The 27,860-nt window shown below is 44.9% G+C and overlaps 1 protein-coding gene across 1 annotated transcript in view; it reads right to left on the minus strand.

Annotated features, from left to right (window-relative positions):
* lipeb (lipase, hormone-sensitive b) overlaps positions 1 to 27,269 on the minus strand; it is a 69,704-nt gene extending 42,435 nt beyond the window's left edge. The window contains exons 1-2 of the mRNA XM_073056004.1: positions 27,177 to 27,269; positions 6,089 to 6,624 (exon numbers count right to left, since the gene is read on the minus strand). Coding sequence (XP_072912105.1) covers positions 6,089 to 6,624; positions 27,177 to 27,240 — 600 coding nt within the window. The 5' untranslated portion in view covers positions 27,241 to 27,269. The remainder of the gene's footprint in view (positions 1 to 6,088; positions 6,625 to 27,176) is intronic.
* Between the last annotated feature and the right edge of the window lie 591 nt (positions 27,270 to 27,860).

A 27,860-nucleotide genomic window follows, 5' to 3' on the forward strand; every position in this document is an offset into this window, starting at 1 on the left:
CATGCCATCTTCACACAGCTACCATCGGGCAGGATGTACAGAAGCCTAAGGTTCCCTCCTATTTTAAGAGGACCACTATCACCCTAATGAAAAATAAGATAACATGCCTTAATGACTACCACCCAGTGGCTCAGACATCCACCATCATGAAGTGCTTTAAGAGTATGTTCATGGCATACATCAACTCCAATCTCCCACGCAACCTTGAGCAACTGCAATGAAGCATGCCAGCGGTGGACACCATCTCCCTGGCTCTACGCTCATCCCTGGAGCATGAGAATAATGAAGACAGCTACATCAGATACCTATTTATAGACTACAGCTCCATCTTCTATTTCATAGCTCCAAGCAAGCTCTTCTCCAAACTCCCAGATCTGGGTCACAGCACCACCCTTTTACAACTGGATCCTTGACTTCCTGACAAACAGACCACAATCAACAGGGATAGGCAGCAACACCTCTGCCATAATTATTCTCAGCACTAGCTCTCCACAAGGCTATGTTCTCATGCTCCCACTCTATCCTCTGCACTCTCATGACTGTGTGTCCAGATTCTATTCTAACTCCATTGACAAGCCTGCAGATGACAACACTGTGCTAGGCTGAATCTCAGTTAATGACATGACAGAGAACAGGAAGGAGATAGAAAACCTAGGTAGAGGCAACAACCTTTTCTTCATTGTCATCAGAACAAAACAGCTGGTTATTGAGTTCAGGAAGGTGTGTGTATGTGTGTGTGTAAACACACTTCTGTCTATATCAATGGCACTAGGTGGGGGTGGTTGAGAGTTTCAAGTTCCTAGGTGTAAACGTCACGAATAGCTTGTCCTTATCCAACTTGTAGACACCATGAATAAGAAAGCACACCAATGCCTTGCTATCTTCAGAAGTTTTCTGATGACTCTGCCATAGCTGGATGCATCAGCAAGGGAGATGAGGCTGAGTACAAGGCGACGGTGGGAAACTTTGTCACATTGTGTGAGCAGAATCATCTGCAGCTTAGTGTGAAAAAGACTAAGGAGCTGGTGGTGGACCTGAGGAGGGCCAAGGCACCAGTGATCCCTGTTTCCATCCAAAGGGTCAATGTGGACATGGTGGAAGATTACAAGTACCTGGGGATATGAATTGACAATAAACTGGACTGGTCAAAGAACACTGAGGCTGTCTACAAGAAGGGTCAGAGCCATCTCTATTTCCTGAGGAGACTGAGGTCCTTTAACATCTGCCAGATGATGCTGAGGATATGTGTGGGGGTGGAACTGGACTCTCTGATGGTGGTGTCTGAAAAGAGGATGCTGTCCAAGTTGCATGCCATCTTGGACAATGTCTCCCATCCACTCCATAATGTACTAGTTAGGCACAGGAGTACATTCAGCCAGAGACTCATTCTACCGAGATGCAACACTGAGTGTCATAGGAAGTCATTCCTTTCTGTGGCCATCAAACTTTACAACTCCTCCCTTGGAGTGTCAGACACTCTTAGCCAATAGGCTGGTCCTGGACTTATTTCCACTTGGCATAATTTACTTATTTCTTATTCTTATTTCTTTTTTCTTATTTCTGGTTTTATTTTGCTATATTTCTACTCTATTATTGGTTGGTGCAACTGTAACGAAACCCAGTTTCCCTCGGGATCAATAAAGTATGTCTGTCTGTCTGCCTCTACTTTCTCAGAACATTAAAGAAATTCAGCTTGCCCTCACCAATAGGTACCATAGAAACACCCTATCTGGATGCATCATAGTTTGGCACAGCAACTGCTTATGACCACAAGAAATGGCAGAGAGTTCTGGACACTATTTGGCACATTATAGAAAGTAGCCTCCCCTCCATGGACTCTGGCTACACTTCTCGCTGCCTTGGCAGCAAATGTAGTCAATGATTCCTCCTACCTCAGATAACTCCCCGTCCCATCAGGCAGAAGATACAAAAGCCTGAAAGTGCATCCCACCAAGTTCAAAGACATTTTCTATCCCACTCTTATAAAATTATTGGACATACCTCTTGTTCTTATAATAACATCGATTCTTAACCTCATTATGGTCTAACTGTAACTACATTTTGTTATTGTTTTCACTTGTGCTACATCAATTTGTACGGATGGCATACAGAACAGTTTTTCACCATATGTCAGAACTGTACATGTGCCATATTAAACTAAATCAATTTTCACCAGTCTTTCATTTTCACTTAACTTCTAATGCTGATGTTTCTTAAATGTTACATCCTGAGGACTATACTAGAACATAGAATAGTACAGTGCAGAACAGGAACAGGCTCTTCAACCCACAGTGTCTGTACTGATCATGATGCTAACCCCAACTGCCTACAAATGGTCTATATTCCTCCAGAGTTGAAACAGTTTAAGTATAAAGATAATGTCTATAAACATCATGCATGGGCCCTTGACTATAGAAGATTGAAGGTCACCCTAATCACATGCTTAATTAATTTAGTTGGGAAGATATAGAGGAGGCATAGCCTTGAATTTAGAACCAGGTCACTTGGCAGGGATGTCAGACTGTTCAATGCCTCAAGCTCTCTTTGCCTTATGATAAGATCATGGCTGATCCATCCTCCCTCCTGTGCACTTTCCCAGTCTCTCCTCATAACTAGCGATTCCCATATTGATTAAAAATCTAACTCAGCTTTGAAGTATTCTGCTCTGCTCTGGACCAATGTAACCTGCAGAGAGTGGTAATCACAGCCCAGTCCATCATAGGGTAAATCCAGACCACCTTCACGGTACATTACTTCAGGAAGACTAGTGCTGTTGTAGAGAATTCCTCCCACACTGGGCATTCCCTTTTCACCTTTATAACTTCTGGGAGCTTCAAACCTGAACAACCAGTCTCAAGAACGTCTTCTTTCCCACTGCTATCAGACTCCTGAATCAGTCAGCTCTCTCACATTGCCTTCCCAGTGGTGCTGCTGCATTCTTGGACTGTTAACTCTATCTCTGTTATTCTGAGATTGTCACTTCTGCAGTTCTGTTTGCACTACAATCTTCGAACCATTCTGCTGTTGAGCCTGTTGCTGTGTTTACTTATTTAGTGATACAGCACAAAGTTTGCCTTTCCAACCCTTCAAGGCATGCCGCATCAGCAACCCCCGACAAACCTGATTGCAACATATAAGATTATTAAGGGATTGGACAAGATAGAGGCAGGAAATATGTTCCAGTTGCTGGGAGAGTCCAGTACCAGAGGGCATGGTTTGAGAATAAGGGGTAGGTCATTTAGGACAGAGTTAAGGAAAAATTTCTTCTCCCAGAGAATTGTGGGGGTCTGGAATGCACTGCCTCAGAAGGCAGTAGAGGCCAATTCTCTGGATGCTTTCAAGAAGGAGCTAGATAGGTATCTTATGGATAGGGGAATCAAGGGATATGGGGACAAGGCAGGAACCGGGTATTGATAGTAAATGATCAGCCATGATCTCAGAATGGCAGTGCAGGCTCGAAGGGCCGAATGGTCTACTTCTGCACCTATTGTCTATTGTCTATAACCTGATTAACACCCCCTAAGCTAATAAAGACACAATTTACAATTGCTAATTAATCCACCCAGTATGTTTTTGGACTGTGGGAGGAAACTAGAGGACCTGAAGAAAACTCAAGCATTCTACGGGCAGGACGTGCAGAGACTCCTTACAGAATGGTGCCAGAATTGAACTCTGAACTCTGGAACATCCCAAGCTGTAATAGCATAGTGCTGACTGCTGCTGGCACCCACAGTGGTGTAATGGCTATTTACTTATTTACAGTATTAACAATATTTATTGCTGTATTTATTATCATGTGCACTATTTACTCTGTGAGCTTCAGGCGAGCGAGGAATTTCAGTGCACTGTGGCATACGTGACGATAATCTAACCTAATCTGATCTAATCTTCTTGGCTTTCTGAAGCATGGAAATCCTTAGAAGGGGGAAATTCTTCATGACAGTCACAGCCATAAACAGAAGCCCTCTTACTCTGAGACTATGCCTCTGGTAATAGGCTCTCCGACAAGGGGATAATTCCTCCCAGAATTTACACTGTCAAGACCCATGAATTGTCCATTCTTCAGTTGGGCTATCAGTAGGGATTCAACCATAAGGAAAGTAAAACGTTTTTACTTTCTCGGGGGGGGGGGGGGGGGGTTAAGAAGGATCAGTTTGTCACACATACAGGGATACTGTTAGAAGTATCCTGACTGGTTGCATCACAGTCTGGTACAACAATTCAAATGCGCTGGAACGTAAGAAGCTGCAGAATAGTGCACTCAGCCCAGTACAACCTGGGCACATCCCTTCCTGCCATTGGTAGCATCTGCAGAAGGTACTGCCTCAAGAAAGCAACAACCAACCTCAAAGACTGCCACCGTCTGGGTCATGCCTTCTTGCAGCTGCCATCAGGCAGAAGGTACAGAATCCTGAAGTCCCACACTACTATGTTCAGGAACAGCTACTTCCCTTCCACCATTTGGTTCTTGAACAAACCAGCACAACCTCAGTATAGCAAAACTACCATTCATGGTTTATGTCTTAACCTCATCAGTACTCACAAAATTCATCACCTCATGTTTATTAACATTTATGCCATTGGTTAGTTGGAACAGCCGCTTATTTAAAGAACAAAAACTAATTAAGAAAATAGGTGGGATTGTTTATTTGTTTATTTGGGACACTATGCTGCTTAATTGGGACACGGGACTGTTACTGAACTCCTTCTAACTAGTCAGTCGGTGCACTGTGCAGCGTTAGACACGATGGAGTGAACAGTTTTCATTAGTTGCATGCACTTGTGTTATGTTGTCCATATCAGCCATCGGACGCCAATTCAAAAAACTGTGATTATTGATTTTTTTTTATTTTGATGTCAGTAGGAAGGCAATGAAGGCAGTCCATTATCTGCACTAGGTGTCTGCACTGACTTTGTTCATTTACAGTTAATCAAAAGAACACTGCACAGTCGATAACTATTAGGAACTAACAGTTCCTAAAGTCTTATACTGCTGTAGAGGTATTGGTAGTGTTCTAATTTGTTTTGTACTTCATTTAAATGCATAATTCGTTACTCAGTTAAACGGCAGTTTGTCTGTTTTATACCTTTGAACTATATCCATGAAATTTCAGCTAATTGGGGCAGCTGCTTAATTGGGCCAAAATATTCTGGTTACAATGAGTCCTAATTAACCGAAATCCATGGTGTACATTTCTTTAAATAATAGGCCAAAAGTTTTTACTGTACTCTAGATATCGGCTCATTCGTGCCTTGTACAGAGGAGTAAGATCTCCCTACTTTTATATCCTAATCACCTTGAGATAAAAATCAACATTCTATCAGTCTTCCTGATGACCTGCTGTCCCGTATACAGTAAAACTCTGATAATCTGGTCTCCGGTTACTTGGAAATCCAGTTGGTTTGGTACCTGGCTCACAACGTCTATTTCATGTGCTCCTTTCATGCTCACTATGACCCATTTCCTTCTCCCATTAGATTCATTGGACTCCAATTTCTGCAACCCCTTTAAACTCAATGGGGCCCTGATTCCTGCTCCTTTTAAACTCACCATGACCCTTACCCACTCCCTTTAAAATCACCAGGCCCCTATTTCCTACTCACTTTAAACTCACTGGGACCCTGTTTCCATAAGAAAATAAGACCATAAGAGATATGAGCAGAATTGGCCAAAGGAATCTGCATTCCATCATGTCTGGGGTATAGGGACTAGAGGGGTTTACAGAGATGGGGAAGGGTATTGTGGTTAGAGGGATTTATGGAGGGAGGAGTATAGGAGCTGGAGAGGGTCACAGAGTGGATTCAAGGGAGGAGTGTAGGGAATAGTGAGGTGCGTAGAGGGTTAGAGAGGGAGTGGAAGGTTGTAGGGGTTGGATAGTGTCAGAGATGGGGAGGGGAGCAGAGGGCAGAAAGGGGTACAGAGTTGGGGAAGGGTGTTGGGGCTGGAGGAGTCACAGAGATGGTGAGGGATGCAGAGGCCAGGAAAGAGCATAGGCACGGGGGGGGGGGGGGGGGTTGGTTTACAAAAATGGGGAGGGGCATAGGATTCCGCAGAATTGGCTTGACACTGAGGGGAAGGAACACTGACCTGGAAGCCCAAGCATCGGCCGTAGAAGCAGCCCTTGTGCATGGAGTTGGACTCACGGAGGAACTCCTCAGACAGACCCCTTTCCTCGTTGGAGAAAAGGTTGCCCTGCCTGCTGTCGGCAAGCAGCTTCTGGGCAAAGTAGAGCAGGGCGCGGAGCTGCCTCAGCGCTGAGCTGTAGGCCTCGATCTCCATCAGGTTGTGGTTTGTGCGGAAGAAAATGCTGCGGCGCTTGGCAGCGATGTAGCGGGCCTTGTGGATAATGTGCAGGACGCAAGCCCGAACCACCTTCATCAGGCTGCGGTACCCGTTGGCGGGCGTTCGCTCGTCGAAGTCAAAGGCAGCGAAGGATCCCGCAAAGGCAAGCATTAGAGGCTGCAGCCCATGTGTGTCCTCCTGGATCTGGCTGAAGGCAGAAATGAAGCGACGAGAGGTCTCCGATGGGTTCTCCTGGAAGAAGTGGACATTGTCCTCAATGACCGACTGCAGCAGCAGGAACATGGTCCTTGTGTCCATGGAGGAGGTGTGCATAAGTGACCCTGGAGGATCAGATTCAACGGATTAGTTTAGTTGGGCATTTCATTACTGACAGGTATAAACGCAAAAGTTTCTGTTAGTTCTATACACCATTTAGTTAGTTCAACATGCCATCATGCTCGGAGGGTTTATACCTGTGCTGAGCTGTTGTGCACTGAATTCCAGTGGCAGTGGAAAAAAGGCTGCATATAGTGGAATTTGATGGGAGAAGAAGGTGGAGCAGGAAACCGAATAGGGAGGTGTGGAGGAACAGTAACAGGTGGGGTCCCAGTGTGATGGGTATGAAGCTGATGGGCAAATGAAGTGCAAGGAGGAGGGGAAAGAAACAGGATGATGGGTTAATAGCTGACTTTCAAGAGCACTTGTGAGTTATGTTCCGGCTGGACTTAGTCCTTAAACTGCTGGAGACCAGTGCGGGAAGATCAGGTGCTGCTTTCTCCCAGTAGGGATTAGTTCTTAGTTCCAAGTGCTCCTGCCAATGTTTTGTCCCTGTGCAAACTTATCCTTCAATCTCTTTGAATTATGGAGGACAGCATGTGTATAAATGTCTCTCTCCAGCAGACTTCATCATGAACGTCATGACTCCAGTATTTCTATTCTTTAATGTTTCTTAATTGTACATATGTTGTTTTTGTATTCTATCACTGAGCAGCAGTGAACTATCTGAGTGGCCTATCATAGTTCTCTTTGGGAATTAGTTGACTTGATCAGCATTTCCGATCTGGCTATTGTTCACGATTGTACAATAAAAAAAATGGGGGCTGGGTTGTGGGTGTAGGAAGAAGTAACTTGGTCAGGAGGAGAGAAAAGAGGCGGAAGGGGGGCAGAGAGCTAGTAGTTACCTGAAACTGGTGAATATGATGTTCATGCTATGGTGCTTTACCCTACCAAAGTCAAAGTCAAGTTCATGTATGTACCGCTGCAATGAAAAACTTACTTGTAGCAGCATCACAGGCACACGGTACCAGAGACACAACATTCACAAGAAAAACGCAAATTAAACATACAGTATATTATATCCACCTTTAATCAGAAAGAACACAATTAGAACATAAACAGTCTATTGCAATACAAATCATCGACACAAGGGTTTCCAGCAGGTTAGGCAGCACCCATGGAAGTCAGCGCTTTGGAATGATACTGTTCATCAGGTTGCTGGTGAAGCGTCTCAGCCCAAAACATCGATTGTTTATTCCCCTCCACAGATGTTGCTTGACTTACTGAGTTCCTCCAGCATTTTGTGTGGGTGGTACTTTCTAGTGTCAAAGTGTTGCTAAAATGATGTACTGATTAGGGTTGAGCCAGTTAATTCAAGAACTGAATGGTTGAAGGGAAGTAGCTTTTCCTGAACTGGTGATGTGGGATTTCAGACTTCTGTACCTCCTGCCAGATGGTAGATAAAATGGGCAAGGCCCTGATGGTGTCAAGTCAAGTCATTTCGACCATAACTGCTGGTACAGTACATAGTAAAAATGAGACAATGTTTTTCAGGACCATGGTGTTACATAACAGTACAAAAACTAGGCTGAACTATGTAAAATAACAAGACAGAGAAAGCTACACTAGACTACAGACCTACACAGGACTGCATAAAGTGCACAAAAACATTGCAGGCATTACAATAAATAATAAACAGGACAATAGGACAAGGTGTCAGTTCAGGCTCTGGGTATTGAGGAATCTGATAGCTTGGGGGAAGAAACTGTTACATAGACTGGTTGTGAGAGTCCGAATGCTTTGGAGCCTTTTCCCAGACAGCAGGAGGGAGAAAAAATTGTATGAGGGGTGCATGGGGTCCTTCATAATGCTGTTTCCTTTACGGATGCAGTGTGTAGTGTAAATGTCCGTGATGGCGGGAAGAGAGACCCCGATGATCTTCTCAGCTGACCTCACTATCCGCTGCAGGGTCTTGCGATCCGAGATGGTGCAATTTCCGAACCAGGCAGTGATGCAGCTGCTCAGGATGTTCTCAATACAACCCCTGTAGAATGTGATGAGGATGGGGGGGTGGGAGAAGGACTTTCCTCAGCCTTCGCAGAAAGTAGAGACGTTGCTGGGCTTTCTTTGCTATGGAGCTGGTGTTTGCTGATGGACATTGCCTTCTCGATACTAAATACCTCCTGTAGATACTACCAATGGTGTGGAGGGACGTGCCCGTGATGTATTGGGCTGAATCCATTACTCTCTGCAGCTTCTTACATTTCTGCACATTCAGATTGCCACATCAGACCGTGATGAAGCCAGTCAGAATACTTTCAACAGGACACTGGCAGACCTTGACGTGGGTGATGATGACTCGGGGAAAAGAAGCGTCAATTACAATGGTGCTTGGCTGGACAGATAAAACCACGTTGTTATAAGGAAGAGATACGGAACACCTCCCTGGTTCCCAGATATCTCCATCACCTTCTCTGCTACTCTCACAAAATTTGGACCAGCATTTGAATTAACATTTCCCCAGGATGGAAGAGTCAAATATTTTGCAAAGTAGTTTACTTTTAGTAAAAAAAAATCAAAATAAACACTTCATAAGATACAAGAACAGAATTCTACCATTCTGCCCATTGACTCTGCTCAATCATTCAAACATGGGTGACTTTACTTCCCTTAAAGTCCATTCTCCCACCTTGCCCCTTTAATCCTTAAGCTCTTAATCATTCTTGGTTTCCAAGTGATGCAGAAAGATTTCTCACATAAACTATTTTACAACCAGTTATTTCTCTGTTTTATTTTGTTAATTGCAATTGAATGAAACATTGGACATATTCGATCAGCCTGGTCGAGGCAGCTGCCTTTTTTTGTGTTGCAAGTGATATAACTAATCTAAGTTAAGCTTTACAATCAATCAAACATTTTTGAGTCAGAACCGTTTTTCACTGTGGAGGAAAATATTGTGAGTTAAAGATTTTGATAACTAAGAGTTAATATTGGCTTTTTGGTTTGCAGATTAGTTTGTTATAGATATGGACTTGGCTTTCAGCAGAGACGACTTTTAGAAAAAATACTTGCAGTTGCTTATCTTGTAAGAATTAGACTCAAGGATATGAGACAAACTGGTTGCTGATACAAAGTTGTACACAGGTTTGAATTTTTAATTTTTGGCTGTTGCTGTGGGTATAGTTTATCACAAGAGAACTGGATGTGAACCTAGCTTATCTTTTCTAATTCACAAGGTTAATCGACCAGCCTTTGCTTTTGCTATCGATTGTACACACATAAAAGGAGCTATGTTCTCTATTATTTGGAGTTCAAAACCCACTGTTAGAGGTTCCACTCCCCATGATGTCATGAATAAAGCTCTCTTTACTTCAAAGTGTGTCTCTAATTTACTTGCGATCAACTTTAATCAAATTTCCTTAGCAAATTAATTTCCCTAACATTCACATAAAGTTCTTTACAACCAGTTACTTCTTTGTCTTATTTAGTTAATGGCAGCCGGATGGAGCACAGACAACGTCTTTATTCCTTGGAGCATTGGAAGTTGAGATATACCGTACAGAGATATACAAAATCATGTGGAGTGTACTTTGGGTGAATGCACAGTTATTTTGTCAGGGAAAGGGAATTAAGAACTAGAGGGCATAGGTTTAAGGTGAGAAGGCGAAAATTTAAAAGAAGAAACTTCTTCCCACACTGATGGTGATTGGTGTAGGGAATGAGCTGCCAGAGGAAGTCGTAGGGAGGAGTACAATTATAACGCTTCGAAGACACTTGGTAGAGACATGGATGGAAACATAGAGATACAGGCCAAACACAGGCAACTTGGTTGGCATGCACGATTTGGGCCAAAGGACATGTAGTTCTTGGATTCTTGGTTCTAGATTCTCCTTCAAGATGAAGCATCCACTCCACACCCACCCTATCAAGACCCCCTTCACTCTTCCTAACACTAGTATTCACAAGACTTCTCTTGCAATCTTTCACCACAAGACAACACGTCCATTCCTGAACTGCATCAAACACATGGCCATCCTTCCTTATACAGAAACATAAATCTTGTACACAGGAGACTAGATATAGTCTCAGCAATGTCCTGCACAATTGAAACACAATCCTTACCTTTCCATTTAATCTCTCCATCAATAAATGATAACGTTGTTAGCTTTTCTAATTAGTTGCTATTTCTGCACACTTAGTCTTGAGAATCATGTAAATGGACACAAAATGCAATATACTACAGAGCACACCTACCGCTCACCAACAAAATGACATGCATCAGGCATCCAGAGAGAAATGCAGCAGAGAAACAGTTCTTCCACAGAGTCTGTGATGACCCATTAGCCAAGCATTTATACCAGTCCCACTTCGTTCTCCCACACACCCAACAACTGCCCTCAGAATACACCTCTCACCTAGACCCCCCCGGGGGGGCGGTCAATTTACCCACGGACCCCATACATCATGTTGATGTGGAGGAAACTCAAGTGGTCATAGGGAGAGTGCTCAAATTCAACACAGACAGCACCTGAGGCTGCGATCAAAGCTGGGCCTCGAAGAGGGGGAAAGATGGTGGTGGGGAGAGGGTGGCACGGAGGAGGGGATGGGGGTAAAGGGGTGAGGGTGTGAAGGGCTGAGGGGGAGTGGGAGTGGGAAGTGAATCCAATCAGATTGTATAGCCATTAAATATAAATCTGCAACGTTCAGAGTACCATCATCACACAGGGCGACAGAAGGTCATGGGGGCCATGGAAATCCTGTGCTCCCTGAGAAAACACTAAGATGAAATCAATACCCTTGCATTAATGGTGTGAGGGGTTATCTAATCAAGTACAGGGAAGACAATGACCATGATCCTGCCAAGGCTTCATGTGAATTAAGAATCAAGGTGTCAGCAGCATACTATCTTTGAGGAGCTGTGATGAACACTAATTCTGTTTCTTCTTCCACAGAGCCATCATTAATCAATGTGGAAACAGGCCACTGGGTCCACTGTGCTGACTACTGGGCACCTATCTGTATTTATCTTAACTTTGCTGCCAAGGGTGGTGATAGAGACAAATACATTAGGGGCATTTAAAAGACTTAGTTCGAGAAATGGATGAAAGAGAAATGGAGGGAAGGGTTTGATTGATTGTGAATAGGTTAAAGGGTCAGCACAACATTGTGAGCCGAAGAGCCTGCACTACTTTACTTCACTGTCACCAAACAATCATCCCTCAGAAACTGATTGGAAAGCTAAGCCTATTGGGCCTGAACACCTCCCTTTGCAACTGGATCCCAGACTTCCTGACTGGGAGACCTCAGTCAGTCCGGATCGGGAGCAAGCATCTCCAACACCATCACACTGAGCACGGGGCTCCCCAGGGTTGCGTGCTCAGTCCACTGCTGTTCACTCTGCTGACCTACGACTGTGCTGCAACACACAGCTCGAACCATATCATCAAGTTCGCCGATGACACGACCGTGGTGGATCTCATCAGCAAGAACGACAAGTCAGCTTACAGAGAGGAGGTGCAATGGCTAACGGACTGGTGCAGAGCCAACAACCCGTCTCTTAATGTGAACTAAACAAAAGAGATGGTTGTTGACTTCAGGAGGGCACGGAGCGACCACTCCCCGCTGAACATCGATGGCTCCTCGGTAGAGATCGTAAAGTGCACCAAATTTCTTGGTGTTCACCTGAAGGAGAATCTCACCTGGTCCCTCAACACCAGCTCCATAGCAAAGAAAGCCCAGCAGCATCTCTACTTTCTGCGAGGGCTGAGGAAAGTCCATCTCCCACCCTCCATCCTCATCACATTCTACAGGGATTGTATAGAGAGCATCCTGAGCAGCTGATTCACTGCCTGGTTCGGAAATTGCACCATCTCGGATCGCAAGACCCTGCAGAGGATAGTGAGATCAGCTGAGAAGGTCATCGGGGTCTCTCTTCCCGCCATCATGGACATTTACACTACACGCTGCATCCGCAAAGGAAACAGCATTATGAAGGACCCCATGCACCCCTCATACAATCTCTTCTCCCTCCTGCCGTCTGGGAAAAGGCTCTGAAGCATTCGGGCTCTCACGACCAGACTATATAACAGTTTCTTCCCCCAAGCTATCAGACTCCTCAATACCTGAAGCCTGAACTGACACCTTGCCCTCCTGTCCTGTTTATTATTTATTGCAATGCCTGCATTGTTTTTGTGCACTTTATGCAGTCTGGTGTAGGTCTGTAGTCTAGTATAGCTTTCTCTGTGTTTTTTTTATCATGTAGTTCAGTCTAGTTTTATGTACTGTGTCATGTAAACTATGATCCTGAAAAACTTTGTCTCATTTTAACCATGCACTGTACCAGCAGTTATGGTCGAAATAACAATAAAAGTTGACTTGACTTGATACCAGAACATACAATCATCACAGCGATATTTGCTTCTGCGCTTCGCACTCCCTGAAGTACAAATCAAAGTAAATATAATAAAAATTTAAATTATAAATCATAATTAGAAAATAGAAAAGGGAAAGTAAGGTAGCGCAAGTCAGGTCCAGATATTTGGAAGGTACAGCCCGGATCTGGGTCAGGATCTGTTCAGCAGTCTTATCACAGTTGGAAAGAAGCTGTTCCCAAATCTGGCTGTACGAATCTTCAAGCTCCTGAACCTTCTCCCGGAGGGAAGAGGGACAAAAAGTATGTTGGCTGGGTGGGTCGTGTCCTTGGTTATCCTGGCAGCACTGCTCCGACAGCGTGCGGTGTAAAGTGAGTCCAAGGATGGAAGATTGGTTTGTGTGATGTGCTGGGCTATGTTCATGATCTTCTGCAGCTTCTTCTGGTCTTGGACAGGACAACTTCCATACCAGGTTGTGATGCACCCTAAAAGAATGCTTTCTACGGTGCATCTATAAAAATCAGTGAGGTTTTAGGGGACAGGCCAAATTTCTTCAGCTTTCTCAGGAAGTAAAGGCGCTGGTGGGCCTTCTTGGCAGTGGACTCTGCTTGGTTAGACCAAGTCAAGTCATTTGTGATATTCACCCCGAGAAACTTCAAGCTTCTGACCTGTTCCACCTGCGCACCACCGATGTAGATGGGGTCATGCGATCTGCTACTCCTTCTGAAGTCAACAACCAATTCCTTCGTCTTGCTAACGTTGAGGGATAGGTTATTGTCTTCGCACCATGCCACCAAGTTCTTAATTTCCTCTCTGTACTCCGATTCATCATTACCCAAGATTTGGCCTACAATTGTGGTGTCATCAGAAAACTTATATATTGAGTTTGATGGAAACTTGGCTACACAATCATGGGTGTACATTGAATACAGCAGGGGGCTGAGTACACAACCTTGTGGGGCACCGGTGCTCAGAGTGATTGTAGAGGAGAGCTTGTCCCCTATTTTTACAGCCTGGGTCCTGTCTGTGAGGAAGCTGAAGATCCAGCTGCAGATTTGAGTGCTAAAACCCAGGTTCTGGAGCTTAGGAATCAGCTTATTTGGACTTAAAGGCAGAGCTGTAGTCAATGAAAAAGAGCCTTACATATGCATCTTTATTCTCCAGGTGTTCTAAGGAGGAATGTGGTGCCAGAGAGATGGCATCTGCCGTTGACCTGTTGCTCTGGTAGGCGAATTGCCAAGTATCAAGGTTGACCAGTAGGTTATGGTTGATAACCAATCGCTCGAAGCACTTCATAGCAATTGATGTCAGAGCCACAGGTCGATAGTCATTCAGGCATGCCACCTCGCTTTTCTTCGGCACCGGGATTTTCGTTGCCTTCTTAAAACACGAGGGGATCTTAGACTGAAGCAGGGAGCAGTTGAAGATGCTGTAATGTTCTAAATTCTCTATTCTATTTTCATGGATGGAAGGCATGAGCCAGCCTCAGCACATATATCTAACTAATCAAGATCCCTTTGTAATTTTTCTAACATACACTGTCGACATCACCACCTATTTTAGTATAATTTGCAAACTTACTAACCATGCCCTATGCATTCACATCCAAATTGTATATATAAATTACTGGGTATCAGAGGAGCGAGCCTCGCTGCAGACCGCGTTGCTGCCTACTACTCAAGGACATTGGAGCTGGTGCGTGCAGTATAATCGTGGGTGATTGTCTTGGACTTTTCTCTAGCGATCGCAAGACCCTGTTCGACGTTGATAATGCAAGGTGCTGCAGGCCTGTTTCTCTTGTTGATGCAACAGACAGCAGGAGAGCTGCATGTCCTCAGTTGTAATGAGGACTAGGTCTCAAGCTGTGGGCTTGCCTGCTGCTGCAGTCCAGGGGAGGAAACACCAGAGGCGGAGCAGCATAACATCCGTGCTTGGTTGGGGGGCTGGCCTAGCCTGTTTGTGCTGCCCTCCAGTGTTCGATCATTAGAATGACAAGCTAGATTGCAGTGGCTGGGCATTGCCGGGAACTGGACAAGCAATTTGCAGGACATATAGCTCAGGGTTTTGGTTGTATATATGTGTTTTTTTTTGCATGACTATGTTTTGTTTTTGCTTGCTATTTTGAATGTGCTGTGTATATTTTGCACCTTGGCCCCAAAGGAACACTGTGTCTTTTGGCTGTATTCATGTATGGTTGAATAATAACTGTTAGGGTTAATTCGAGACTGCCACTACAGGTCAGGAGTGGCTCGCGTGATATTAGGAGACAGGAGTACAAGGGAAGGAGGGAGCGAAACTGAGGATTCCGCTGCACCGAAACTGCTAGTGTCACGCGATTCAGTAAACAAAAAACAGGAGACTCGTGAGCGAATGGCATCGGGCCAATAAGGAGGACACAAGTATCCAACATTACCAAATATGTGTAGTGAGGGGTTGGGCTGGGGAAAAGGGGTATAAATAAGAGCAGAATGTAAGGGGAAGGCAGAATGCGCCTTCTCCAGCGATGCTTGTGTACTCGCTGTGCCAGTTACGATTCTGCAATAAAGCCACGCTTCACTATAATCAGGTGTTGGTTGTCTCTCTTCCAAACGAACACAGGGCATGTCTTGAGCCCAACATAACTAAACAAATTTGATTTGAATTTGATTTTGAATTTTGAAAACAAAGGTCCTAGCACTGACCCCTGTGGGATACCACTGGTCACAGGCCTCCAGTCTAAGAAGCAATTGTTCACCTTAGCTTTCTACCACTGAGCCTATTATGTCTAGTCCACTGTCTTCACCTGGATCCTGTGCAATCTAATCTTCCAGGCTAGCCTGCCATGAGGGAATTAATCAAACAGATGTCCACTGCTCTATTCTCATCTGCCTTCCTAGTTAACTCCTTCCAAAGGTTTATCAGATATGACTCCCCATTCACAAAGATGTGCTGACTATCTCAAATCAGACTCTGTATGATGACCTTTGTTACAAGATAAACCACTGATAGAGCATTGGAGGCTGAGCATATGGGTAATCCTTTATTTTGAAACAGTGACCCCTGATTGTAGATGTGCCCTCAGGGGAAGCATCCTCTCCACACTCACCCTGCCAAGACTACACAAATTCAGTCATGATTCCCCCCCCCCCCACAACTTTGCCCCACAAGACAATCTGCCAATTCCTAGAAAGCTTTCCCTAAATTATCTTCAACACATACAGTATATGCCCTTCCGCAAGTAGACACACGAATACAGCTCAAAGGCCTGTACTGGGCGCAACACATTGATGCAATCATATAGAAGGAATAGCAGTAGATCTACTTTGTTAGAAGCTTGAGGAGATTTAGTTATGCCACCAAATACTCAAGCACATTTCTATAGATGTAGGACAGAGAACATTCTGACTGGTTGCATCACTGCCTGGTATGAAGGCTCCAATGCACAGGATCACAAGAGGTTACAGAGTGCTGTAGACTCAACCACCCCATTACAGGCTCAACACTCCCCAGCATTGAGGATATCTTCAAGAGCTGGTGCCTGAAGAAGATGACGTCATTCATCTGGGACGTGCCCTCTTCTCACTACTACCTTCGGGAAGAAGTTACAGGACCCTGAAGATCCACACTCGGCACTTAAGGCACAGCTTCCTCCCCTCTGTCATCAGATTTCTGAACAGTCCATGAACAGTACCTTCTTTTTTTGCACTATTTATATATTTTTTGTAATTTATATCAATTTTATGTCTGCACAGCACTCCTGACACAAATGAACAAATTTTGGGTCACGTAAGTCAGTGATAATAGACCTGATTCCGATGAGTAATCATCAAACTATGCAACTACACTTGTGGTTTTAAAGATTTCTTTAAAAAGTGGGTTGCACAGCGTTTCTAACAGGACAACAAAGAGGAAGCAGAGTTAGGAAGGGAACTCCAGAGATGAGGGCCAAGGTCAGAATCAGGTGACTGCCAAGCATCTGGATGAGGTTAGGTTGACGGGAAGAGCTAGTTTGCAGTCTTGGGGTGTGGGAAGGTGGGGGTAGAGGTAACACAAGAAAACGGGCAAGGCTTTCAGCAGCAAGCACAGTGTACACAAGCAAACATGCCTGCTGAATCCAGAGGGCACCGTCTGTGCAACAGAGGAGGTATTGGTGGTGTCATGAGCAGAGGTGGAAAAAGCAGTGTCCTTTACAGCTAATAAGATGAAGTCCCAACACCAGGCATCATTTCAAAGTAGATGGACAAAGTCCACAGTAAGAGTATTGTGTAGAGTTCTGGCTATCTCGCTACAGGGTGTCATTATACTAGAAAGGATGAAAAAAAGATGCTTAGAGACAGCGTGGTAAAGAAAGCATTTGGCATGCCTGCCTCAGGGCAGCGAGACAGGAATTAAGACGTCATGTTACAACCGTACAGGATGTTGCTGAGACAATACCTGGAGCATTATGTGTATTTCTAGTCACCAGCTGTAGGAAGGATGTCATTAAGCTGGAGATGGTGCAGGAAAGATTCACGAGGACGTTGTTGGAACTGGAAGACATGCTTTAAGGAGAGACTGGATAGGCTGATAGGAGCAAAGGAGGATGATGGGTGGCCTTGTGGGGGTTTATAAATTTATGAGGGGAGTAGATAAAACGGATGGTCACAATTTCTTTTCCCCAAGGCAGGGAAATCTAAAACTAGAAGGCACAGGTTTAAGGGGAGAGTGGAAAAGGCAACTTTTTTTTATATACACACAGACAATGGTGGGTATAGAAGTGCTGGAAGTGGCTACAATTACCAAGATACTTGGACAGGTACATAGATACTAGGAACTCAGAGAGAGAAGGATAAGTGCAGGCAAATGGGTCTAGTTCAGGTAGAAAGCATGAACGGCATGGACCAGATGGACCAAAGGGCTTGTTTCCATGCTGTAATACTCTGTATCACTGCTGTTAGGGCTGCTGGCTTCTTTGAGACTCTGCTGTCCATTTTGTGCGACCATTCAGCTTGGTGGTAGAATGCCTTCAGCTAAAGGACCCTGATAGTTGGAAGCTCATCCCCCATCCCCATTCTTGCAAAGTTCCATTAGATCTGTCCGAGCATAAGACCATAACATATATGTTATGAGCAGAACTGGGCCACTCAACTTGTTGAGTCCACTCTGCCATTCAATCATGACTAATATTGACATATTGACTAATATTGACTAACAGAGACAGAGAAGCAGTTTCAGCGACAGGTTACTATCGATGCAATGCTCCTCTGACAGAATGAAGAGGTCAATACTCCCCAATGCCATTAGGCTTTACAATTCAACCGCCAGGACTTAAGAACTTTTTAAAAGCTATTATTAATGCTGTCTGAGATAGTGATTTAGATGCATATCATATTTTTTTTTACTGAGTCAAGTATTGTATGTTATTAGTTTTTGCTACAACAAGTATATGGGACATTGGAAAAAAAAGTTGAATTTCCCCATGGGGATGAATAAAGTATCTATCTATCTATCTATCTAATAATTTATCTCCATTCCCTGTAATCCTTAACCCGCTTACCATGCAAGAACCTATTAGTCACTGCCTTAACTACAGCCAGTCACTCAACTTACACCACTCTCTGTGGCAACAAATTCCACAGATTCACACCCCTCCAGCTGAAGAAATTCCAACTTGTCACAGTTCCAAAGGAACATTCCTTTATTCTGAGACTGCGCCCTCAGATCTTACCAATGGAAACATCCCCTCCACGTAAGCTTTATCCAGGCCCTTCAGCATCTGGGAAGTTTCAATACACATTCCTCCCACCCTCCCCATCTTTCTGGACTCCATCGAGTAGAGAGAGGCCCAGAGATGCCTCAGTCTGTGATGCGTTGAGCTGGTAGTATTGCCAGATTAATATTGTTATGCCAACATGTTATTATTGTTTTAAAGCGAGTCACTGACTAACTAATTAAACAAGGTAATTCATGTGGTTTGTTCTGATAGATCAGACATCTCTCCCCATCTGAGTGTATGTGCAATGTGTGGGGCAATAATATTGCTCGAGTCAGTGCCACACATCCAAACAGAAACTTAATATGGCAAGGAACAGACAGATACCATCTTAACGTGGGCAGACAGGATTAGTGTAGATGGGGAATAAGTTCAAACGTGATTGATTGAAGGGCCTCTTTCTATGTTAAATGATGGCGTGGTTCTCTAACACATAGCACCCCCTCCCACAACACACACACACACACACGGATCTGAGTGGTACTAAGCCAGTCTCCAGCTCAACACTGGATGGAGACATCACAACTAAGTACTGCCTCAGCTGGAATATATATAGGTTTTGACTGAGGATTCACCTTCAAAGAAACAACCTCAGCCTAAACCGTGGACTCATACTGAGCATCCAATGGGGAGGAAGGAAAGTCAGAGGATAATAAGCACAGCAACGTGGGAGGAAGACAAGGAAATAGGGTGCTGGGGGAGAGTGGGAGGAAAGGAGCAAGATAGACTTGAAGGGAGTGGGGGAGTCAATGGGGGGATGAGCTGGCAGGAAGGGGGGCAAGAAGAAGCTTTGGAGAAAAGTTTGGTCACTGAGGATCAAAGAGGGAAAGAAATCCAGAAAAGTGGTAATACAGACAGAGTGAATAAATAAAATGGAGAGAGAGGGGGGCAGTGGGATAGAGAGAGAGGGGGTGTGCGAAGAGAGTGCAGAGCAAGGAAGCATAGAGAGAAGGTGTGCAGACAGAGGGAGGGAGTGCAGAGTGACAATATGGGGGGGAGAGAGACAAGCAGGTGGGAGAGACAGAGGGTGCAGAAAGGAAGAGCAAAGTGTCTGAGTTCTCCTTTATCATACATAGCACTTCAACTTTATGAACACTCCTTCCTCAACAACAACTACTGAATTAACTGCACAGTGAAAATTTTAATTGCTTCCAGTGTCCAAAGGTGCGAAGGAGGAAGAGATTAACTTTATGCTGTTCTGTGTTACAGTTGTGTGGCCACTTGATGTAAAACCCTAAGGATGTACACCTGGAGAATCAATAGAAAATCTACAGATACTGGAAATTCAAGCAACACACACAAAATGCTAGAGGAACTCAGTAGGCCAGGCAGCATTTATGGAAAAGAGTACAGTTGACATTTCAGGCCGAGACCCTTCAGCAGGACTGGGGAGAAAAAAGATGAGGGGTAGAGGTAAAAGGTGGGTGGGGGGGGGGGGGAGAGGAGTGAGAAGAACGAGGTTATAGGTGAGCACATGGTCGAAGAGTCGAACAGCTGCAGAGATCACAGAGGGGGTGCAGTGAGAGAGGGTTTCACTGACATCCCACTGAAGGGAAGATTTAAACTTCTGTTGGGTAGGCATCCCTGGAAGAGATTAAACTTCTTTAGGTTAGTACATCCAGAATAGCTTTGTGTCAGATCCCTGGGACAGAGCTGAACCCGATCGATGCTGACTTTGGTCCAACTCAGCTGATGTTCAGATATTGCCTTACCTCACCACTTTATCTGGTGTGAACAAACTCCAATGTTACACATACCTCTTTAATCTGATAGCACAGGTCCAAGGGCAACTCTACTTCAGATACACACACACACGAGAATGATGTGGATAATTGGAGAGGGCCCAGGGGAGATGTACTAGGATGCTGTCTGCATTGGAGAACATATCTTATTAGGAAAATGTTGAGTGAGCTAGGACTTTTCTCTCTGGAGCAATGGAGGATGAGAGGTGACTTGATAAAGAGGCAGAAATGAGAGCACATCTATTTAAGGTGATTGGAGGGAGGTTTAGGGGAATGACAGGGGTGGTGGTAGAGGCAGACACAGCAATAGGCACACAGCTGAAAGACAAATGGAGGGTTATGCTGTGTAGGAGTGCAGGGTTAGATTGCTCAGGCAGAAGGTTAAAAGGTTGGGACATCATTGTGGGCCAAAAGGCCTGCGTTGGTCTAGGTTCTATGATTTGGAACCATACATACGTACAACAGCAGGAAGGTCATGACACACGAGACTGCAGATGCTAGAACCGAGAGCAACAATCTGTTGGAGAGGTGCGGGAGGGAGATGAACTATCCTTGTTTCAGGATAAAACTCTGTATTGGACTTCATGAAACACTGATCAAGCCACAGCTAAAGTACTGTGTACTCCGACCACTGCACTGTAGGAAGGACATGTCTGTATTGTACAGATACTGGATCTGAGTGATTTGAGATCACTTCCAATTCTGAGGGACTGCCAATGAAGCAACTAAATGCTTTGGAAAACCCGAGATGGTGAACAATTGAGCAATGCACTCCTTTATAATGAAGACAATCTTAAAATGCAATTGGATATTTAGTCATATGGTCATAGAGCAATACAGCACCAATACAGGCCCCTTGGTCCAACAATCATGCCAACCATGGTGCCCGCCAAACGATTGCCAATTTCCTGCTTTCAGCCCACATCTCTTCAAGCTTCGCCCCTCCATGGACCTGTCCAAGGCTGTGGAATTAGTCTACATTTGATATCGGGTTCTGTTGACTCTGTTTGTCTCACCACAAACTATGACACTGCTGAGTGTTCCCAGCGTTTTCTATTTGGGTTTTAGACATGTTCTCTTCCCACAGCCCTGTATCAATCCCCAGACTAATCCCACTGCCCTGCTCTCTCCACACAGCCCTGTATCAATCCCCAGACTAATCCCACTGCCCTGCTCTCTCCACACGGCCCTGTATCAATCTCCAGACTAATCTCACTGCCCTGCTCTCTCCACACGGCCCTGTATCAATCCCCAGACTAATCCCACTGCCCTGCTCTCTCCACACAGCCCTGTATCAATCCCCAGAATAATCCCACTGCCCTGCTCTCTCCACACAGCCCTGCATCTTCCTCTCCTACAAAGTACACTTCACTTACTCTACCAGAACCACTTCCTGAAGCAAAATATTTTGTTACAAATGCATTTTCTACATCTATCCTCTCTAATTTATTGATCACCCCACCAACTCAGTGATTTGTAAAACTTGATTTACGAATAGTCCCAATTGTTGTCCACAGCTATAACTGCTACATTTCCTGTCACGGCTTAGCTAACCCTGAACCAAGAACAAAGGGAAACAGGAACTTGAGCAGGCTAACCAACTCTTCAAGCCAACTATTTGACATCATTGTGGCTGATCCTCCCCATATCTCAATTCCACCTCTGTGGCAGATACCTCTAATCATAGAACATCTGATAGTACAGCACAAGAATGGACCATTAAACTAGTAATTAAACAACAGCCTTACAGCAGTTGAAGCCACGTTCTTGCTAACTGCATGAATGACCAAACTAATCCCTTCTACGTGTGCAATGTCTAATCCTCTCCATTCTCTGCACCCTCATGTGCCTAACTAAGACCCTCTTAATTGCCTCTATCATATCAGCCTCTACAATCATTCCTGGCAGCACACTCCAGGCACCTACCACTCTGCATAAAACATACTTGTCTGGGGAAGGGGCATGGATGCTGGTGAAATGGAGAGGTAAACCACTGGGGAAGACAAGGTTTGTTGGAGTGATGAGGGAGGAGAGGGTGGGTAGATGTTAATGGTGATGACCATGTTAAAGGTGGTGGAGCAAAGTTATGGGGTCACCTCTTGCTTTGGCTATCCTAAGGCTCTCTGTCTGATGAAGTACACGCCCCCATCGGTATCATGGTGCTGAGGTGTAGATGAATGACAGTTCAAGTTCCTTGATGTATCACCAACCATTCATCCTGGCTCCATTTTCACAAATGCAACACAGAAAGCATCCTAACTGGCACATCACAGCTTGGTATGGTAACTACTTTACCCAAGACAACAAGAAACTGCAGTGAGTTGTGGACACAGCTCAACACATCATGGAAACCAGCTTTTCCTCAACTGACTTTGTTTACACTTCTTGCTGCTTCTGTAAAGCAGCCAACACAATCAACATTCCCTCCCACTCTGTACATTCTCTCTTCTACCTCCTCCCATTGGGCAGAAGATACAAAAGCTTGAACACACATATGACTAGGCTTAAGGACAGTTTCTGTTCTGCTGTTATCAGACTTTTGAAATAACGTTTGGTATTTTAAAGATGTACTTTGGACCTCACAAGCTACCTTATTCTAACTATAAAAATACTCTAGTTCCCCACTCATCTTGTCAAGCATTATATCTTGAACCTCCTCATATAGTCATGGAGTTATACAGCTCAGAAAAAGGGCCAAAGGAAGCATGCCGACCAGGTTGCCTACCAGAGCTAGTACCATCAGCTCACATGTGGCGCACATCCCTCTAAACCAGCAGGGGGTGATCTTCCGGAGGCTCATGGTATGGAATAGTCATTGGAAAGGTCAATCTCTATCATGCGCCCGCATTCTGACTCGTACAGGAGTGTGGACAGAACACAGCTCTGGTACAGCTTCACCTTTGGATGTTGTAATTGGTTGATCCCCATATGTTGCTCATTGATCTGAAGATGTTTCTAGCTTTGCTGAGTGTGCACTGGATGTCTTCCTTGGTCCTACCATCCTGCCGAATGATGCCCAGGTAGGTGAATCTGCTGGTGTTGGATAAGTTGGTGCCATATGTCTGGATGGGAGGAGGAGACTATATTGAGGGCTACAGTCTCAGTCTTCTTCTGGCTGACTTTGAGTCCAACCTGTCCACCAAAGCTACACAGACCCTGTTTTTCCTTACATGTGCTGGTATGCATGTGATAGGAATGCCATCTGCAAAGTCAAAATCTTCTAAAGTGGAGAATTGAGTCTTCTTAATGCTTCTGCTTATCTTTCATTGTTAGCTTCATTTCAAAAATAGTCTTTGGCTTTATTTACCAAGGTACACGACAGACACTTTGCTATGCTGTATTCCATTTGCCACTTCTTGCCATTCTCCCATTTGTCTAAGTCCTTCTGCAGACTCCCTGCTTTCCCAACACCACCTGCCCCTCTACCTATCTTTGTATTGTCCACAAAACCATCAATTCCATTCAGAATGACATATAATGTGAAAAGAAGTCAGCAAATTTCATAACAGGGGTCAGTGATATTAAACCCGATTCTGATCCCAATAGTCACGCTTGGTGGCGCAAGAATGTCAGCAGCACCGGACTCCGGAGCGAAGGTTCCCGAGTTCGAATCAAAGTCGGGTTGAGCGTCAAGCTATCAAGTCAGCCTTGTGAAAACAAGAATAGTTTGCTACGGAAACACTGCCATGACGGTGTCCCGATAACTCGACTGCCAAGTTGAGGGCTATTGTTATATTTTTAAAAAACTGTTTATATCCTGTGCTGAGTTCTGGTCACCTGACTACAGGAAGGATGTGATAATTATAGAAAGGGTGCAGGAGAGATTTAGAAGTATGTTGCCTGGATTGGAGAGTATGCCTTAAGAGAAAAGGTTGCGTGAACTTGGCGTTTTCTCGTTGGAGTGACAGAGGATGAGAGGTGACGTGATAGAGGTGTATAAGTTGATGAGAGTCATTGATCGTTTGGATAGTCAGAAACTTTTTTCCAGGGCTGAAATGGCAATGACGAGAGGGCACAGTTTTAAGGTGCTTGGAAGTAAGTACAGAAGAGATGTCAGGGGTAAGTTTTTTTACGCAGAGAGCGGTGAGTGCTTGGAATGGGCTGCTGGTGGTAGTGGTGGAAGCAGATATATTAGGGTCTTTTAAGAGACTGCTGGATAGGTACATGGAGGTTAGAAAAATAGAGGGCTATGGGTAACCCTAGGTAATTTCTAAAGTACGTACATGTTTGGCACAGGATTGTGGGCCAAAGGGTCTGTATTGTACTGTAGGTTTTCTATGTTTCTATCCTTTTTTCTAGCTTACCTTCATATTTCATCTTATTGCTTTTCTTTGTTGCCTTCTGTTGATTTTTATAATTTTTACTACATTGTATCCCTCTCTTTTGATTTTATGGACAGTGGTGGAGGTGCACACATGACTTTAAAAAAATACGGATAAAACATTTTAAGAGGGATATGAGCCAAGCACAGTTAAATGGGATGAACTCAGGTCAGTATGGATGAGTTCAGCTGAATAGACTGTATAATTCTAATCCAGGAGTCTGGACTAGTGATTCAGAGATACGTGTTTAAGTTAAATTCTGGAATAAAAAGTCAGTGACAATAAAGACTCAACACAACATACATTTTACCGCCTTCTCCTTTGACTAGCCCAGCACTTTCAAAGGTTATGCGGAATTATAATCGAGAGTAATAGAAACAATGTCTCTATTCCTGCACACCCTTCAGTTCAATTTTGCATTCAGTGTCAGTAGGACCAAGAAATTTATTGTAGACTTCAGAAAGGGGAAGTGGAAGAACACACAGCAGTCTCCATTGAGGGCTGAGTGGTGGAAAGGGTAAGCAGCTTCAAGTTCCTGGACATCCAGAGCCCCAAGGAGCTATCCTGGGCCCAAAACACTTACACAATTACAAAGAAAGCATGCCAACAACTATACTTAATTAGGAGTTTTGGTATGTCACCAGTGATGAGCTTGTGTGGTGGAGAGCATTCTGACTGGTTGCTTCAGTGCCTGGTACGGAGGCTCCAATGCATAGGAAGAAAAGATGCTGCAGAGGGTTTAGACTCAGACTAAGGACCCTCACCATCCTGGATGTGCCCTCGTATTATTGCTATTACCAGGGGGGAAATACAAGAGGCTGAAGACCCACACTCAACCTTTTAGAAACAGCCTCTGCCATCAGATTTCTGAATGGTCAATAAACCCACTAACACTACTTCATTACTCGACTCTTGCACTGTTTATTTATCGTAACTTACAGTAATTTTTATGTCTTGCTACCACAAACAACAAATTGCACAACATGTATCAGTGAGAGTAAACCTGATTCCAATTTTGATTCACTAATGTCATCAAAGGGAATCATAACAGCCATCCTTGTTGTTTTTGAATTGTCTCCCCATATCACGACAACAAGGTTAGGTAACCTCCCACCGAAAGTCTTTCAAGCCCCACTGAGTACTTTTTATTTACAGAAGGCAGAGGCACTGACTGCCCATGGTTAACAAAGATGTCAAAGACAATGGCAGAGATATGAAGGCTGTAATGACACACAGCAGTCAAACATTCTAAGCATAATTACAACTCCTCTGTTAGCTCCAATTTGCAAGTTAAGCCACACCAGGCAAACTGCAGATTGTCAAACTGAGCCAAAAAAGGTAGGCGCTGCCAGCAATGGCCTTGAGTCAGATCTGTCAATGTTTTTGATCCCCAGTGTCCGTGTCCTTGGAATGGAGTTGTATTTCATGTCACAACACATCAAATGCAAATCCATTCCAAAGCCAACTGGGATTAACCGCACACTCTGGATCACACATAAAATTCAGGAACACCACCACATTTATTTCTTGGGTACACAGAAAGTAATTTGGGAAAAAGGGATAATAAGGGACAGTTCAGTGGCAATCAGGGATAAGAGGGAAGGTCAGCTGGCCAGGTAGCACCTGACTGGGGATGGGGGGAGAATAGACAGTCAACATTTCAGGTCAATATCCTCATCAGTCCAGACTGTCCACTTGGGTTGGGGTGTTGGGATGGTGTTTGTTTCACTGATGCCTTTACGAATCACTGAGTGAGCACTGCCCTCTCACAGTTAATACAGCAGGGTTATTAGGAAACTCTTGAGGTGCAAGTTAAAAGGCCGTGGTCATCAGGACTAGGTGGTCTGGGCCACCTCAGGATAGTCAAGGTCTCATGGCTGATCAGGAAGATGTGAGGGAAGAGGTGGGAAAGAGGCTGGGAAATTGGTACACAGCAATGCATCAGTAATGTTACTGAGGCAAAAACACTGACAAGATACTTAGTGACCCGGGAAGCTCAGGCACCAAACACCTACTGCTCAGACTTCCTGATCATCAATCCTAATATCTCCTCTCACCACTCAGATCTAGCCCAGTAACTAGATTCCCAGTTCTGGATCTCTCCAGATCCCAGTGGCACCCATCCCACATCATGCCCCTGGAAACCACGTTTCCCCCACATCCCCCTGGCAACCAGGTCCTCCCCGCATCCCCATGGTAACTATCATCCTCGCGCAAGATTGCGAAGTCCATCCCGGGTTGCCCCGGCAACCAAGGTGCTGGCCCTTGAGAGCGGCCAACATGGCAAGTCTCCTTAGTGACAGGGTCTCCCTGGAAACCAACGCTCCGGATCAGGTATAGGTAACCCCAACCCCTCACCGACTCCCCTTCCCATTCCCTCACCCCCTTCGTGACGGGCACGCATGAGGGAGGTTACCGGGGTAACCGATCGCCATAGTAACAGGTACCCACCTGCTAGTGGCCGGACCTTTGTGCCTCTCCCCTCCGACCCCGGCGCCGCTCCGTCCGACGCCATCTTCAACACCCGCTGCCGGCAAGGCTGCCGACCAATCACTGCCTCCGCCTCAATCAATTTCCGAAATCTTCCCCTGGATAAAATCTACCAATCAACAGCACCATAGCACCATAGCCTCCCGCCCCTTCTCCCCCGGCCACCCATCTCAACCAATCGCAATCCAGGCTACTAGTGTCAATCAGCACATAGCTTCGCCTCCCTGGGAGCACAGACTCAATCGCAATCTCATACTCAGCCAGCCCCGCCAGTCACAGTAAGACCCGCCCATCTAACCTGACACGATTTGCACCCCAACGGCCTACAATTGCGTCATAGGAATTGCGAGCGAATGGGAGTCGAGACTGGGGTTCGGGGGTGGGTTGGTCCTCGAACGCGGAAGTTGGATCAAGAAACAGAACAGCCGGAGATTCGCGCCGCCTCTGGATAGTCAGGTTCTTGGGTATCCACTCCGTATCGTAGCTGAGTGGAAAGATGACTGTGCGAGGGAAGGGGCGGGAAAGAGCCTGAGAAATTGGTTTATTATTGTCACGTGTACCAAGGTACTGTGAAAAAACGTTGAACGTGCCATCCATACTAATCAGCTCGTCACATGATGATCATCAGGTGCCGTGCCTAGTTTG

Source organism: Hemitrygon akajei, chromosome 1 (assembly GCF_048418815.1).
Source record: "Hemitrygon akajei chromosome 1, sHemAka1.3, whole genome shotgun sequence".
Classification (NCBI taxonomy): Eukaryota; Metazoa; Chordata; class Chondrichthyes; order Myliobatiformes; family Dasyatidae; genus Hemitrygon; species Hemitrygon akajei.